This window comes from Stegostoma tigrinum, chromosome 3 (assembly GCF_030684315.1).
Source record: "Stegostoma tigrinum isolate sSteTig4 chromosome 3, sSteTig4.hap1, whole genome shotgun sequence".
Taxonomy (NCBI): Eukaryota; Metazoa; Chordata; class Chondrichthyes; order Orectolobiformes; family Stegostomatidae; genus Stegostoma; species Stegostoma tigrinum.
In genome coordinates, this window is record NC_081356.1 from 128044400 (window position 1) to 128060713 (window position 16314).

General features: G+C 44.1%; 1 protein-coding gene across 1 annotated transcript in view; it reads left to right on the forward strand.

Moving 5' to 3' along the window:
• The first annotated feature begins 1655 nt into the window (after window positions 1–1655).
• Window positions 1656–16314, forward strand: part of LOC125449328 (probable ATP-dependent RNA helicase DDX60) — a 143554-nt gene continuing 128895 nt past the window's right edge. The window contains exons 1-4 of the mRNA XM_048525033.2: window positions 1656–2311; window positions 9649–9718; window positions 11637–11826; window positions 13678–14034. Coding sequence (XP_048380990.1) covers window positions 2068–2311; window positions 9649–9718; window positions 11637–11826; window positions 13678–14034 — 861 coding nt within the window. The 5' untranslated portion in view covers window positions 1656–2067. The remainder of the gene's footprint in view (window positions 2312–9648; window positions 9719–11636; window positions 11827–13677; window positions 14035–16314) is intronic.

Below are 16314 nucleotides of genomic sequence, written 5' to 3' on the forward strand. Positions count from 1 at the left end.
GGTGTGGTAGGGTTGGAGGGCAGTGTGGAGCGAACAAGGGAGTCATGGAGAGAGTGGTCTCTCTGAAAAGCAGACAAGGGTGGGGATGGAAAAATGTCTTTGGTGGTGGGGTCGGATTGTAGATGGCGGAAGTGCCACCCGAATGATGCCACCCGAAGGTTGCTGGAAAAGCAACTCATATTCCGCTTGGGAACCCTGCAGCCCAATGGTATCAATGTGGACTTCACCAGCTTCTTAATCTCCCCTTCCCCCACCGCATCCCAAAACCAACCCAGTTCGTCCCCTCCCCCACTGCATCACACAACCAGCCCAGCTCATCCCCTCCCCCCACTGCATCCCAAAACCAGCCCAGCCTGTCTCTGCCTCCCTAACCTGTTCTTCCTCTCACCCATCCCTTCCTCTCACCTCAAGCTGCACCTCCATTTCCTACCTACTAACCTCATCCTGCCTCCTTGACCTGTCCGTCCTCCCCGGACTGACCTATCCCCTCCCTACCTCCCCACCTATACTCTCCTCTCCACCTATCTTCTTTTCTCTCCATCTTCGGTCCGCCTCCCCCTCTCTCCCTATTTATTCCAGTTCCCTCTCCCCATCCCCCTCTCTGATGAAGGGTCTAGGCCCGAAACGTCAGCTTTTGTGCTCCTGAGATGCTGCTTGGCCTGCTGTGTTCATCCAGACTCACATTTTATTATCTTGGAATTCTCCAGCATCTGCAGTTCCCATTATCTCTCCCATCCTCTGAATCCATCTATACTTCCGGCTGCCTCAGGAAAGCAACCAACATAATCAAAGATCCCTCCCTCCCTAGTAATACTCTTCTCCACCCTTTTCCATCGGGCAGTACATATAAAAGTTTGGATGCATTAACAAACAGATTCAAGAGAAGTGTTTCCCTGCTGTTTCAGGTCTGTAAATGGGCCTCTCAAATGTTAATTCTGATCTATCGTGGGATGTCATGCTGTATTCTGCACTCTGTTCTGCTACCCTGATACACTTTGTCTGGTATGATCCGCCTGCATAGCATTTAAAACAATACTTTTCACTGTATCCTGATTTCATGTGATAACAATAAATCAAATACGATAGCAGTGTTTCAGAGGCATTTAGACAGAAACTGCTGACAGGCAGGGAATAGAGGGGTGTGGCCAATGTGCAGGAAGATGGGTTTAGTTAAGAATGGCATCACAGCTGACACAGACATAGTGGGTCAAAGGGCCTGTACCTGTGCTGTATTATCCTATGTTCTAAGACAATCAAGAAATCAATTTACTGAACCTCCTCTGAGCTGCTTCCAACACAACTCCAATTCCTCCTCATGTAAAGGGTTGAAAATTGTACACAGTATGCTAGATAGAGTTTGCCTTATACTGTTGCAACAACACTTTCTTACTTTCATATGCTATATAAATAAGAGTGATGTTTAAGGAAAAAGAAGTTTGCATTTAACTTTATTTCTCTTTGAGGAGTTTGGACGTTTGACCTAGCAGTTACTGTTCCGCATTAGCTGGTGAAGGGAAACGAAACTGAAATAGATCATGCATTCCGTCATAAAATAAAACGAAAGAACAAGCGATGTTGTGAAACAGGAACAAAAAACAGAAGTTTCTGCAAAAGCTCAGCAGGCCTGGCAGCATCTGTGAAGAAAATAATCAGGGTTAACGTTTCAGGTCTGGTGAATCTTCCTTTGAACTTCCTGCAGCAACTTTGTTTCTGTTCATGCATTACGTAAGGTTTTTTTGAACAGTTTCGTTTTCCTGAGTGTACTTAACTGCAGCCAAAAGCCAGACACTGTGCTCAGCAACGTCACTACTTTGACATCCAGGATTAGTCAGTCAGCAGACAAGAAAAACCGAAGGGTTGCTGAATACCGTACAGTGGAGAATCCGGGTGACTTGGTGCAAACTGTCCCTGCTGGAATTAATACAGGAGTGGGGAGTTGGAAAGGGACAATCGAGGACAGGGGTGGTCTGAGCCTACTAGTGACATTCGCATTGAGAAAGAGGGCTGACAGGAGCACCTGGGAGCTGACTGAGAAACCCCACGGAGAGCTGGCCACAACCCTCCACCATGCACAGGAGGGGTAAGGCTGCACGACATCAGGGTCACAAGGAGGCGAGGGGCTGTTCCGATATGGAAACCAGTCTCAGCCTCAGTGAAGAAGACAGTCCAGATGAGGATGAGACAGAAGACTTGGACGAGGATGCGGCTGTGGAGAAGAAATGGAATGACCTCAAGCAGTTGAGTGACGCCACGGAGGAGGCAAGGTTGGAGAAGCTGCTGCTGAAGGTCACGACTGGTTCAGCTAAAGAAGGTAACTCCTCGCGATTGGGAAGGGGTTAAGAGTACACTCCGATGTTTCTTTTGGGTAAAGAAGGCGCTGTTTCACTTGGTACGTGTGGCTTGTTATTCTATCCCCACCTTAGTGAATGCACAATGGTAAACTGCAAATATCAGGTAACACTGACTTTCAGTTTAATACTGTCATGATTACATTGCTCGGTTCGAAGTGGGCAACTCAGCGGGACACTGATTTTAAAAGCAACAGTGACGTGTATTTACATATCACCTTTTGTGGCAAAGTACTACAGCTGACAAAGGAGCTGCGTTTAGAAAGCTTGTGATTTTAAAAAAGCCTGTAGGACTGTAACTAGGAGTCATGTGACTTCTGAATTTGTCCACCCCAGTCCAACACTGGCACCCCCACATCTGGCAAAGTGGCCCTATCCCTACCTTTGAGGCAGGAGGCCCAGGGTTCAGGTCGCACCCACTCCAAAGTTGTGTAATAACATCTCTGAACAGGGTGATTAGAAAATAGATGTCACCTTGAATACAATGAAATGTCCCAAGGTGTTTCACAGGAGCACAGGTAGACAAAATATGCCACTGAGCCACATTGAAAGGGGACATTAGGTGAGACAACAAAGCGACTGGTCAGTGAGGGAAGTTTTAAGGAGTGTTTTAAAACAGGTAGGTAGGTGAACAGGTGTAAGGGCAGAATCAGAGAGTTTGGGTGAGTGATGAGCGTTAAGACACATCTTGAGGTGAAGACCGGCTCACAAAGCTACCACTAAGTAAGGAAAACCAAGTTGTCAAACCAGACTGAAGGCCTACACTGTCTGAAATCTTCAACAGAGCACAACGCTACTGCAGTGGGAACAGCCAGCTGTATTTCAAAATCATGTTTATCCCCAGTGGTGGGTGTATTCCCTCGAGAGCCAAAGTATCCAACCTAGCTAGCAGGGAGGGGAGGGTGGGTTGGTGACAGTGTGGGGCACCCCCGAGGTAAAGATCAGAAGTTCTGATCAAAGTGTCTGAGTTTGAAACTATTCACCAGTTTCTAGTAATAACTAGCCTGTATTAAGTTAATAACTGATAGTTTCAGTTTCACTGTTTTAAATTTGCAGTTTTATCTCTTGCATGTAGTTCACCTTTGTGATATTTCCCTGTTTATTACTTTTGCCTTTTTAATTTCTTGTGATAAACGCACCTTTGCATTTAATAAACGCAGAAATTCTTTGCCCTGAAACACCCGTCTACTGCCTCCTTCACTTCACATTCCGAAATTAAATCCAGCGTCAGAAGCAGGGACCTGTGGGTGACCCAGGCTGCATCAGAGTTCGGGCAGGGTTACTGATCATACAGACCAGAACTCCCTACATCTGCCAACAGAGCTGACCTGGTGAGGAAACCATCACAGCCCCCTCAGTTTATAGAAACATACCAAACATGAGCAGGGGTCAGCCATTTGGCTTCTGCAAGTCTGCTGCTCCATTCAGTAGAGTCAGGTCTGATCATCCAGCTCACTGCCCTGTTCCCAGTTTCTTCACTAACCCTTTGATCTCTTCAGCTCTGGAACTGTAGCAATTCCTTCTTGAAAGCATTCAATATTTGGGTCTCAATCATTTTCTGTGGCAGAGGATCCCACAGGCTCACCTTTCTCTGGGTGAAGAAATTCCTCCTCATCTAAGTCCTAAATGGCCCACCCAGTATCCTTGGACTGTGAGCCCAATATTACAAACATAGGCCCTGAGGTCCTGATAATGCCTTTAGACCCCACTCTACAACGCCACCCCCCGCCCCCTCTAATACTGCACATCTAAACAAAGATCCAACCAGATGAGTCAAATAGACCCGTTCCTCTGGACTGAAAGGAATACAAGGTAAGAAGGCAATAGGTCCTCAGCATAGTGCCTTTTCATGAGTACTGAGGTAGAATTTGGGGTCAGCAGTGTTTCCAATTCATGGTATAAGAGGAGGCAATGGCCTTGTGGTATCGTCACCATAAGGACCCTGGTAATGATCTGCGGAGCTGATTTCAAATCCTGCCTCAGCAGAGGGTGCAATTTGAATTCAAGTAAATGTCTGGAATTAGGAGTCTAATGGTGACCATGTTGATTGTCAGCAAAAACCTATCTGACTTACTGAGGTCCTTTAGGGAGGGAAATCTGCCATGCTCACCTCCTCATGTGTATCCAGACCCACAGCAATGTGGTTAACTCTCGACTGCCCTCTGGGAAATTAGAGATGGGCAATAAACGCTGGCCTAAAAAGCAACCCCCTCAACTTGTGAATGAATGAAAGAAAGGTTCCAGGTTCAATCGGACAAACCACACACCTGAAGACGGTTGGGGCAAATCTGATGGGAGTTTTCAGAATCAGCAGCGGGCTGGATAAAGAGGGAGAAAGGCTTCCCGCTTGTAAAAGGAACAAAATGAGAGAATATAGACTTTAAAGTAAGGTGCAAACGGAGCAAGCATGATGCAAAAAATACGTTCTCACACAGTGAGTTTTGAGGGTCTCAGTTGGACTGCCTGGAAATGTGGTGGAGGCAGATTCGGTTGAAATATTCAAGAGGGGCATTGGATGCTAATTTGCGTAGAAATTGTGAGCAGGGGCATGGGGAAAGGCAGGAAATTGGTGCGAGGGGATAGATCTGGTGCAAGCATAATGAGCCGAATGGTTTCCATCGTTGGAAAAACCACTGGGCAATTCCAAAAAAAAGACCAAACAAACTGCCGATGCTGTAAGTCAGGAACAAAAACAGAAGTTGCTGGAAAAGCTCAGCAGGTCTGGCAGCATCTGTGGGAAAAAAAAATCTGAGTTAACGTTTCAGGTCCGCTGACCCTTCCTCAGAAGTATGTGATTTCAAACTGAATGAATGAAACAAATTGAAACAAAAACGTTGGCCTTGACAAAAAATCAGGAGTGCCCAAGGGGTGCCTGAGTAGAGTAGGTAAGATGTAAAAAACCCTTTCCACTGGCAGTAGATTGGAGACAAGTAGGCTGTTAATAATATGAGACAACAAGGTGTAGAACTGGATGAACACAGCAGGCCAAGCAGCATCAGAAGAGCAGGAAATTTTCTGAAGAAGGGCCTAGGCCCGAAATGTCAGCCCTCCTGCTCCTCTGATGCTGCCTGGCCTGCTGTGTTCCTCCAGCTCTACACCTTACAACCTGTACAGGTCTATTCTATCAGACTCATTGCCTTGCACTTTAAGTTATTCCCGTGCAGGTATTTATCCAGTTATTGTTGGAAGATCCTTCCAAGCCTTTCCTCCACAATTTGGGGCTTTGAACATCCCCGTTGAATGATCCCTTAAATTTTTTTCACTGAGAGAGGCAGGCACAGCTTTCATAACGCAGAGCCCTGCTGGTGGGAATGTCACTGGTTTTCCTAACTTGCAAACGCAGGATTCCGTGAAAGGTAACTGGTAAAATTCCAATACACTCAATTAAAAAGCCTGGAATCAAACCTTGTCAGAGATCCAAAGATGTGTAGGCTAGGTGGATTGGCCTAACTAAATTTGCCCATAATGTCCAAGGATGTGAAGGTATTCCTTGGGAAGCAAATACCTAGTGCCATTATTGCTAATCCAGAGATTCAGGAATGATTTGGGGACCTGGATTCAATTCCCATTATGGCAAAATGCTGGAATTTGAAATCAAAAGGCAAAAATCTGGACTTAGAAGTCTCACGATGACCATGAATCCATTGTCAGGAAAATCCCATCTGGTTCACTAATGCCTTTACCAAGTCTGGCCTACAAGTGACGCAAGACTCACAGTAATGTGGTTAGCTCTTAACTGCACTCTGGGCAATTAGGAGTGGCCAATAAATCTGGCCTGGCTGGCAACAGCCACATCACATTAATAATGTTTAAAAAAATACAGGGTGACATGGAGAGGGTGCGAGTGAGGGTCTTCAGAAGGTTTGTCTGGACTTATGGGCTGAATGGCCAGCATCCACACAGTAGGGATTCTATGATTCTAAAAATTTGACAGTGAATGAAACTATCCTTCCTTGTTGCAAAAACCCATGACCTTCAGAGAGGCAATTCTGTATCCTTACCTGGTGTGGCCGAATGGTTGACTCTGTGACACCCTGAAGTAAAAGATGTTGTTAAACTTGAAAGAGTTCAGAAAGTATTTACAAGGAGGTTGGATATTTTGAGCTAGAGGGAGAGGCTGAATAGGCTGGCACTATTTTCCTCTGAGTGTTGAAGGCTGAGGGATGACCTTATAGAGATTTATGAAATCAGGAGGGGCAACGATAAGATGAACAGCCAAGGGTGGGTGAGTCCAAAACGAGACAGCATAGGTTTAAGGTGAGGGGGGAAAGATTTAAAAGGGACCTGAGGGGCAACTTGTTCACACAGAGGGTGGTGTGTGTATGGAATGAGCTGCCAGAGGAAGTGGTGGAGGCTGGTACAATTACAACATTTAAAAGGCATCTGGATGGGTACATGAATATGAATAGGCAGGGTTTGGAGGGATAGGGGCCAAATGCTGATAAATGCGACTAGATTAATTTAGGATGCTGGTTAGCATGGGCAAGTTGGACCAAAGGGTCTGTTTCTGTGCTGTACATCTATATGACTCCGAGTACTGAACGCAGTTTTGGTATCACCTTATCTGAGGAAGGATATCCTGGTGATGGAGGGATTTGCAGCAAGGGTTTACTAAACTGATTATCACTGCTCCTTAATTCCAGGGACTTCAAGCTCACTTTCTAAGAAGAAGGGTCTGGCAAACAGTCGTATTGAATCTGGAAAGTTTATTCTATCTCTGTCTTGCTGCAGATGCTACCTGACCTGCTGAGTTTCTCCAGCAATTTCCACTTTTTGCTTGTTTCAGATCTCCAGTATATACAGTTATTTATTTTACTGTCTGAGTCAGTTTATTGTGTACGAGAGATGTGTCTGGGTTGGAATTTGCAATAAAATGGTACAACCTAAGTGGAAGTTGGAGCTGATGCATTGAATTAAGCAGTACCTCAGTATGCTGGTGTTTTTGAGTCCTATGACTAAACCTTGTTTGAACTGCTGTTTGTTAAATGCATGTCTAAATTTGGTTGTTCCGACATTCAGTGATTATGAGCCCTACTCGTTTCGAACAATGGACAGTTCTGTAAAACAGTGACAGCACTTCAGTGGCAATTCATTTGCTGTTTAGTTTTAGGCTATTCTGAAGATATGAAGCACACTACTTAAAAATAAAGGTTTCTGTATCCAATTGCTCAACATTTTGGCTTCCTTGCCAACCTCTGCCCGCTGACCGGATGCTCCATTTCACCGCAAGGATATTTCCTGTTTTGCCACTATCTCTTGAGTAAATCATTTATGTTGGCTCCAAGTTGACAGAATGACAGAATTATTATAGCACAGAAAGAGGCCATTCAGCCCATCATGCCTGCACCAGTTCTATCATCAATCTCCTGTCTTTTCCCCATTTCCCTTCGTACCATTTCTATCCAAATAATTACTCAATGCCCTTCCTGAATGCCTCAATTGAACCTGCCTCTACCACATGTCTGGGCAGTGCATTCCAGACCTTAACTATTCACTGTCTGGGAACATTTTTTCTTCTCCTTGCTTTGTTTGCACATCGCTTTAAATCTATAGCTCTCGTTCTTTTATCTTACACAAGCAGAAACAGCTTCTCCCTGTCTAATATATCCAGCTTGTTCATAATTTTGAAAACTTCTTTCACATCTCCTCTTTTCTCCAAGGTGAAAGATCCCAACCTCTTCAATCCACCCTCAGACCTGAAGTTCCTCAATCCAGGAACCAACCTAGTACATTCTAATGCATTCACTGCTTGCCTGTAATGTGGAGCCTGTTAGCTCAGTTGGCTGAATGTCTGGTCTGTTGTTGAGTGATGCCACTAGTGTGGGCTTAATCCTTGTTTTAGCTGAGGTTACCCCAAGGACCTGCCTTCCCAGCCTTTCTCTTTACTTGAGGTGTGGTGGCCCTCAGGTTAAAGAATCACCAGTTGTTTCTCTCTTTCTACGCAAGTGAGCAGCACTCTGGGATTACAGCTACTCGACACAATACTCCAGGTGAGTTAGCGTGGCCTCATTTTTAAAATTCTTGACTGTTTTCAAATTCGTCCACATCTCTGTAGTACCCGCCAGTCTCACAATGATCAAAGCTATTTGCCTTGCCCCTACCCTGGCTTCTTGAACATCCATTCCCTTCGCCCACTGGAGTTTCATCCTCTCGACTTCGGTTTCTTTCCTTAAGATCCTTCTTAAAATCTAGCTTGACCAAACGTTCGGTCACTGTCTCGGCGTAAAGATTATTTGAATGGGCTTTCAATGCACAGTGGTGATGTCCCTATCTGACAGGGCTGTTAAGAAGGCATACGGTGTTTTAGCTTTTATTAATAGAGGGATCGAGTTCCGGAACCAAGAGGTTATGCTGCAGCTGTACAAAACTCTGGTGCGGCCGCACTTGGAGTACTGCGTACAGTTCTGGTCACCGCATTATAAGAAGGATGTGGAAGCTTTGGAAAGTGTGCAGAGGAGATTTACGAGGATGTTGCCTGGTATGGAGGGAAGGTCTTACGAGGAAAGGCTGAGGGACTTGAGGCTGTTTTCTTTAGAGAGAAGGTTGAGAGGTGACTTAATTGAAACATATAAAATAATGAGAGGGTTAGATAGGGTGGATAGGGACAGTCTTTTTCCTAGGATGGTGACGCTGAGCACGAGGGGGTGTAGCTTTAAATTGAGGGGTGAAAGATATAGGACAGATGTCAGAGGTAGTTTCTTTACTCAGAGAGTAGTAAGGGAATGGAACGCTTTGCCTGCAACGGTAGTAGATTCGCCAACTTTAAGTACATTTAAGACATCATTGGATAAGCATATGGACGTACATGGAACAGTGTAGGTTAGATGGGCCTGAGATTGGTATGATAGGTCGTCACAACATCGAGGGCCGAAGGGCCTGTACTGTGCTGTAATGTTCTGTGTTCTATGTTCTATCTAGTGGTGAATGGAACTGGTTTATTTGTGAAAACTGGACAGCATGGACTACCTGGATCAAAGGGCCTGTTTATATTCTGTAAACCTCTCTGACTCTGTCTCTAGACTGGAAGGTTTGAGTTCATGCCCCACTGCCACAGGAGGCTGTTTTAACATGCCTTGAAGAGGTCATGAAATCATAGAATCATAGTTGATTAAAAATAGTTTAAAAGTCATTGAATCAGGGTCATTCAACAATAGAAGCCAGTTAAGTTTGGTTCTGTCACCATTTGTGTTCCTCCCTAAGTGTTTAAGTCATAATTTGTACAGTTACATTAACCTTGTTTCTGAATTTTGCTAAATACATTTCAGAAGATAACCATCATTGTTCTTTAATTATTTTGCAGGAGTATCGAAACATCAGAAGACCTTACAATTTTTGTCACAGTTACTGCTCATCAGCTTTACAAAAAGCCAGTAAGTAAAATGTTGGTTGTATCCAAACTGCACATTTATGAAGAAGCCTTATGCTGAAAAGGATTAGACACTGAACTGTTTACAGGGTGAGCCTGTTTGTGTATTAATGGCAGTGTACAACTGTATGGGATTAGGGAGTACATGTAGGTGTGTTTGTAAAAATAGTGGTTATATAAAGTTAGGTGTGGGTTTCTGTGGACGTATTAGGTTGGATAAGAGTATGTGAGAATGGGAGAGTGGAATTGTAAGTGTGTGTTTATATGTGGGTGTTGATGCATTTAAAAATGAGTGCCTGTGAATGAGCATGTTTTGTGAGTTATGTGTTAATGACAGAGTAAGGTTGTGTGCCTGTGTGTTAATAGCAGTTTACGGTGTGGTAATGATAGTATGTTGGCTTGTGTGTGTGTGTGTGCATGTGAGAGTGTGTATGTGTGTGTGCGCGCGTGTCTGTGTGTGTGTGTGTGTGCATGTGAGAGTGTGTACGTGCGCGCGCGTGTGTGTGCATGTGAGAGTGTGCATGTGCGCGCGTGTGTGTGTGTGTATGCGTGCGCCCGTGTGCGTGTGTGTGTGTGTGTATGTATCTGTGTGTGAATGTTGATGACGGCGTAATCATATGGAAACCAAACTGAGAGAAGACATGATATCAGGGAAGCTGGTTCGCAGTTTAGTTTCCAATCGCACGATGTAGCCTTCAGCCATTGCCTATCCTTGATTACATTGGTGAAGGTGGTGACAAGGTGGTTTCTTCAAGTGTTAGCCAGTTCTTGCCTATAATGCTGTTAGGTACCCATTTTCATTCCTTTATTTTGACTTTGTAATGGTTTAATACAACTGAGTTGGTTGCTAGGCATTTTCATAGAGCAGTTAAGAGTTAACCATATTGTTGTGGGTCTGGAGTCACATGTGGACCAGACCAGGGAGGGGCATATGATTTCCTTCACTTATGGAATATAGGATGAAAAAGCATTTAAATCAGCTGAGTCATTTTAGATGAAGTTTAAAGCACGAAAATGGAATACTAAACACATTGAAGGGGAGAAGGAATGATGCTGAAACTGATGAAATCATTTGGAATAAAACATTCTGCATTTTGAGCTCAATTCCTTTACTTTACAAAGCTATTGACAGCATATGTTTCAGAATGATACACTTTGCAACACAACTTTGTCAGACAATCACACACAACCTGGTTGTTCAAGTTATGCAATCATCATTGCTTCTCAAGAGACAACACACAGAAACTATGTAACTATTGGAGCCAGAGTAAACAGAACCTATGGAATTGCATCTCTAATTTTAAGGGGCTTCACTAATGTGGAAATGGGGATATGTGGCCTCTGTTGCATAGAAGAGAAAACTTTAGAGATGATCTTATAGCAAAGAAGTGGTTTGCCAACTATATACAACAGATTTGTCCTGAAAATTGTTTAACTCAAATTTTAGGACAAACAATTTCAAGTTTAAATTAGGAAGAAAAAGGCAACTGACACTAGAAATCTCTTCTTTACACAGAACCGTCAAGACTTGGAATAGATTCCCTGATACGGCAGGCAGCATGCCCACAGTAACATCAAAGCCGGGCTTGGGGTACCTCAGTAGGCATTAGGAAAGACAGTGGGAGAATTTTATTTCCTCCTCTTCTCTGAAGATCAACTGGCAGACAGGGGAGGGGCACATAAAATTCTTCCCAACTTTCAGAAGGGTATATGAGAAATCCTTAGAAAGAAGGATTTTGACAGGCTACACGGAGAGAGTATGGGGTGATTTGCATGGCCCTTAAACAGAGTGGCCTCCTGCATTCGATTCTGTGATGTTGTGACTCTGAGTGTGTTTGTGAATGGAGGATGGTGCAGATTATTCTTCGTCATGTTTGCAGCTGACATGACTGGATTACTGTGTTGTTATCTTTCCTGACCAGGAAAGTGAGCTTACTCCGTGACTTTGTGGAGTCCGAGTTCTTTGTCATTGATGGCGACTCCTTAATGATGACATACGTCCATGAGACGACTCTTGTCCCTGGACAGAATTTGCACTTCTTTTACCTGGTGGAGAATTTCTTGTTTGACTTGACAGAGAAGAAGGCGAAGTTTGTCATTATATTCTTTGAGGTAAGAAATGTGTACTTCCATAGTTTTGTAGAAATATGTGTGGACACAGTGCTGGGAATTGTATGAAGATTTGCACGTCAAAGCACGGAATCAGAATCTAACAGCACAGAACAAGGCCATTTGACCCACTGTGTCTGTGCTGCCTCTTGGCCTGCTCCCTTCCCATAGCCTTGAAAAGGTTCATTTTAAAGTCCTGAAACTTACAAATGGTTCATCTGCCTTCGTAGGCAGGATATTTTAGCTTGTGAATGAGAGCAAGGTTTAACAAACCGATATGCGTACCTCGAAATAGGCAGAAAGAATTTACAGGGGTTTAATCTATAGTTTAGCACAACAGGAGGACCCTCTCCAAGTTCAAAATATACCACTGGGGAAGAACCCAGCTCTTTCCCTTATGCAGTATTGGCAGGGATGTGTTTCTGTTGTCATTTCTAACGCCTAGGTCAATGTCAAGTGGTTCACCCTGTTTCATTTCTATATTGAGACTTTTGAGTGATTGAGCAGCTTGCTGGACCGGTTCAGCGGGCAATTAGTAGTCCAACACATTGCTGTGGAGAGAGAGTTACATGCCAAGGACAGCAATTTCCTTCCCTAAAGGAGCTTTAATAACGCAAAAACAGTTTCATTGTCTTAATTACAGATTTTCATTGGATTCAAATTCCACCGTTTGCTGGGATGGGGTTTGAGCATTAGATATGAAGTTTTTAAATTACCAGTCTAACCATAATGCCATGAGGCCACTCCCTCCATCAAGAAATCCCCTCTTCTTTTCTTGACAAGCGTGACCCCTGGGGACAATGCAGCAATAACATAATAAAGGAATGACAGGAAGAGAGGGAAGGGTCAAGATTAAAGTGGCGTTGGAGGGGCAAATAAAGCACTCCAGCTCTGTTGGGCTCACCTACGAACCCGACTCTTGAATAAAATCCCAGTGAAGTTCTTGGTTAAATTGGGAACTGTTCTTTTTAACCCAGAAAGGGAGCTGCAGTGTAGCTCTGACAAGCAAGGCATAGGGCATCCTTAGCTCCACAGATATGAACTTAAAAAATATCGGCTCAAACCAATCCATTTTCAGAGTCTGGTGAGAGAACTGGCTGTAATGGAATCGGGGGAAGAGGTGTGATCTGGAAAATCTTGAGGAGAAAACCTAATGGTAGCAGGCACTGGGCTCCAAAGCTAAATGATAAAGATTTATAACAACCCAGGAGGTGGTGGGGTTACCATTGGGCTCACAATATAAATACAGTGGTTCCAAGAGCAGATCATAGGCTAGGAATTCTGCAACATGTAACCTGGTCAGTGCAGCCTGCTTGGTTGACTCCATGTCCAAAAACATCGCTCAGTAGATGGTACACACTGGGAAAGGAAGGTCATTGATGAAGCAGGTGAAGATGGTTTGGATCAGGACATTACCCTGGCAAGAACATGTAATGGAATGGTGGAGGTGGTAGTGTAGAATTATTGCCATTCGATGATGAGTACAGACCCTAGTCCTGGTGACCTAGATTCAGTGTCACCACAGCGGCAGATGGTGGAATTTAAATTTACGATGTCTTATATTTAAATTCAGTTAAACTCTGAAATTCAAAAACTACCTTAATTGGGATCATCTAACCACTGCCTTGTCAAATAATTCTTTCTGGTTCTTCAAGGAGGGAAATCTGCCAACCTTGCCTGGTCTGGTCTACATGTGACTCCAGACCTGCAGCAATGTTGCTATTTCTTAGCTGCTGACTGGGTAAGTACAGACAGGCAATAAATGTTGGCCCAGCTAGCAATTCTGAATAAACAGCAAAATGAAGAAAAGGCCCTGTTCCATTAACCTTGGCTTTCTCCATGTTTTCTTTACAGGATGCTGAAAGTATATGGAACCAAAGTCCCCTTTACCTCTCTGTAAGGACTGCACTGATCCTCCATCTACAGCACAACACCAAAGTCCCAGTCCTTACAAATTTCTCTAACTGCTTTGATCCAAAGTGGAAACAGTTCTTGAATGAGAACCATCCTTATTTCGTGATGATCTCCGACAAAGCTTTTACCAACAGTTGGAGTGGGCAATACGCATCTGGAATGTTCCACATCTTCATGTTCCACACACTGGGGAACAAAATAAACATTGTCCTGTCTTCTGGAATGAGCTGGGACATTCTCCGAGTTTATGCATATCACATTTGCAGCAAGTCAATCATGAGGTCAAAGTTCAAGAGGGTAAACAACTATTGTATAGATTTCTGGTCTTCCAGCTACAGGAGAGGTGTTGTTAAACTTGAAAGGGCTCAGAAAAGAATGTTAACAGGGTGGCAGGTTTTCAGCTGTAGGCAGAGGCTGATTGCCTGGAGCTATTCTCCCTGGAGCATCGGAGGCTGAGGAGTCACATTATGGAAGTTTGTAAAATCATGAGGGGAATGGACAAGGGAATAAGCAAGGTCTTTTCCCCAGGGTAAGGGAGGCCAAATTAGCAGGCAGTGGTTTAAATCAGAGGGGATAAATGTAAAAGGCACCGAAGGAGCAATGTTTTCATGTGGAAGGTGGTGCGTGTATGGAATGAGCAGTCAGAGGAAATGGTAGAGGCTGGTACAGTTACCATATTTAAAAGGCATCTGGATGGGTACATGAATAAGAGGGGTTTAGAGGGACATGGGCTAAATGCTAGCAAATGGGACGAGGTTAATTTAGGATATCTGGTCAGCATGGACATGCTGAGTCTGTTTCCGCGCTGTACATATCTACAATTGTATGACTGTATGTATTTTTAACTTTCTTTCCAGCAATTACTGAGAGATTGATAGATATGTAGGTGCATAACTAAATTAATCTATAAAACTATACATGTACATGTTTTTCATATCTGTATGTCTGTTGGACTCTCCATCATCTGCTGACTGATTTGTTATCTTGCTACTTCTGAAACTCTCCTCCTTGCTTACAAACCTCTTCATGGCCTCAGCTCTTCCCTACCTGTGGAAAATTCTCCAATCCTGTACCCCTTCGGGGCTCATTTAATGGTGCAACCTTGTTTCAAACCACTAACTATTGGTTGCTGCACCTTCTATTACCTAGGCCCCAAGCTCGGGAATTATCTTCCCATATGTCTCCAACTCTGTCCCTATCTCTTTCCACCAGAAAGATGCTGCTCCAAAAGTCTATTTGTTGACTAAACATTGTACCATCTTACCTCATTAGATGTAGAGTCAAATTTTGCCTAACAAGGGTCTTTTTTCATTCATTTGTGGGAGATGGGCATTGCTTGTTGGGCCACCTTTTATTGCCTGTCCCCAGTTGCCCTTGAGAAGTTGAGTTGCCTTCTTGAACCTCTGCAGTCCTTGGTGTGTTGGGACAGCCATAATACCCTTAAAGAGGAAATTCCAGCATTTTGCCTGAGCAGGTGGATTAGCCATGGGAAGTGCAGAGTTACGAGGCTAGGGTAAGGGTCTGGGTCCAGTGGGATGATCCTAACCATTTGCTGTGTGAACATATTCTTCCTTGAGTCATTGTTATTTCTTTTGATAAAGACTTTGAATCTGTGACTCTGTATTGTCAAGCCTTTTGTTAGAATCATTTTGTAGACAGCTGGATACACCTCCTGATATAGCAGTGTATATGTTATCCCTTGTAAAGTAAGAAACTAATTATGGATAATGTGGTGCCTCAGTGGTTAGCACTTCTGCCTCCCAGCCCCAAGGACCTGGGTTCAGTTCTGCCCTTGGTTGACTGTCTCTGTGGAATTTGCACAGTCTCCCCACATCTGTGCAGATTTGCTCCTATTTCCAATGACAGTCCAAAGATGTGCAAGTTCGGTGGATTGGCCATGGTAAATCACCCTAGTGTCCAGGGATGCACATACTAGTAGGTAGGTTAGCCATGGAAAATGCATGGTTACAGGGACGGACTGGGCTTGTGTGGGATGTCTTTTGAAGGGTCAAAGGGCTGAACGGCATGCTTCCACACTGTGGGGATTCTTTGATGGCTATTGCAGTTAGCCATTATATACCTTTATCATGATGTTGCCTGGTCTGGAGCGCAGGCCCTATGAAGAAAGGCTGAGGGACTTGGGTCTGTTCTCATTGGAGAGAAGAAGGCTAAGAAGGGATTTAGTAGAGACGTACAAGATGATCAGAGGATTAGACAGGGTGGACAGTGAGAGCCTTTTTCTGAGGATGATGACTTCAGCTTGTACAAGGGGGCGTAGCTACAAATTGAGGGGTGATAATTGAAGTCAGATGTCAGAGGCAGGTTCTTTACTCAGAGAGTGGTAAGGGTGTGGAATGCCCTGCCTGCCAATGTAGTTAACTCAGCCACATTAGGGGCATTTAAACAGTCCTTGGATAAGCATATGGATAATGATGGGATAATGTCAGGAGAGGGGCTTAGATTAGTTCACAGGTCGGCGCAATATTGAGGGCCGAAGAGCCTGTTCTGCACTGTATTGTTCTATGTTCTATGTACCAACATCACATTCACAGGTACAACAGCGTCTGAACTGAAGTT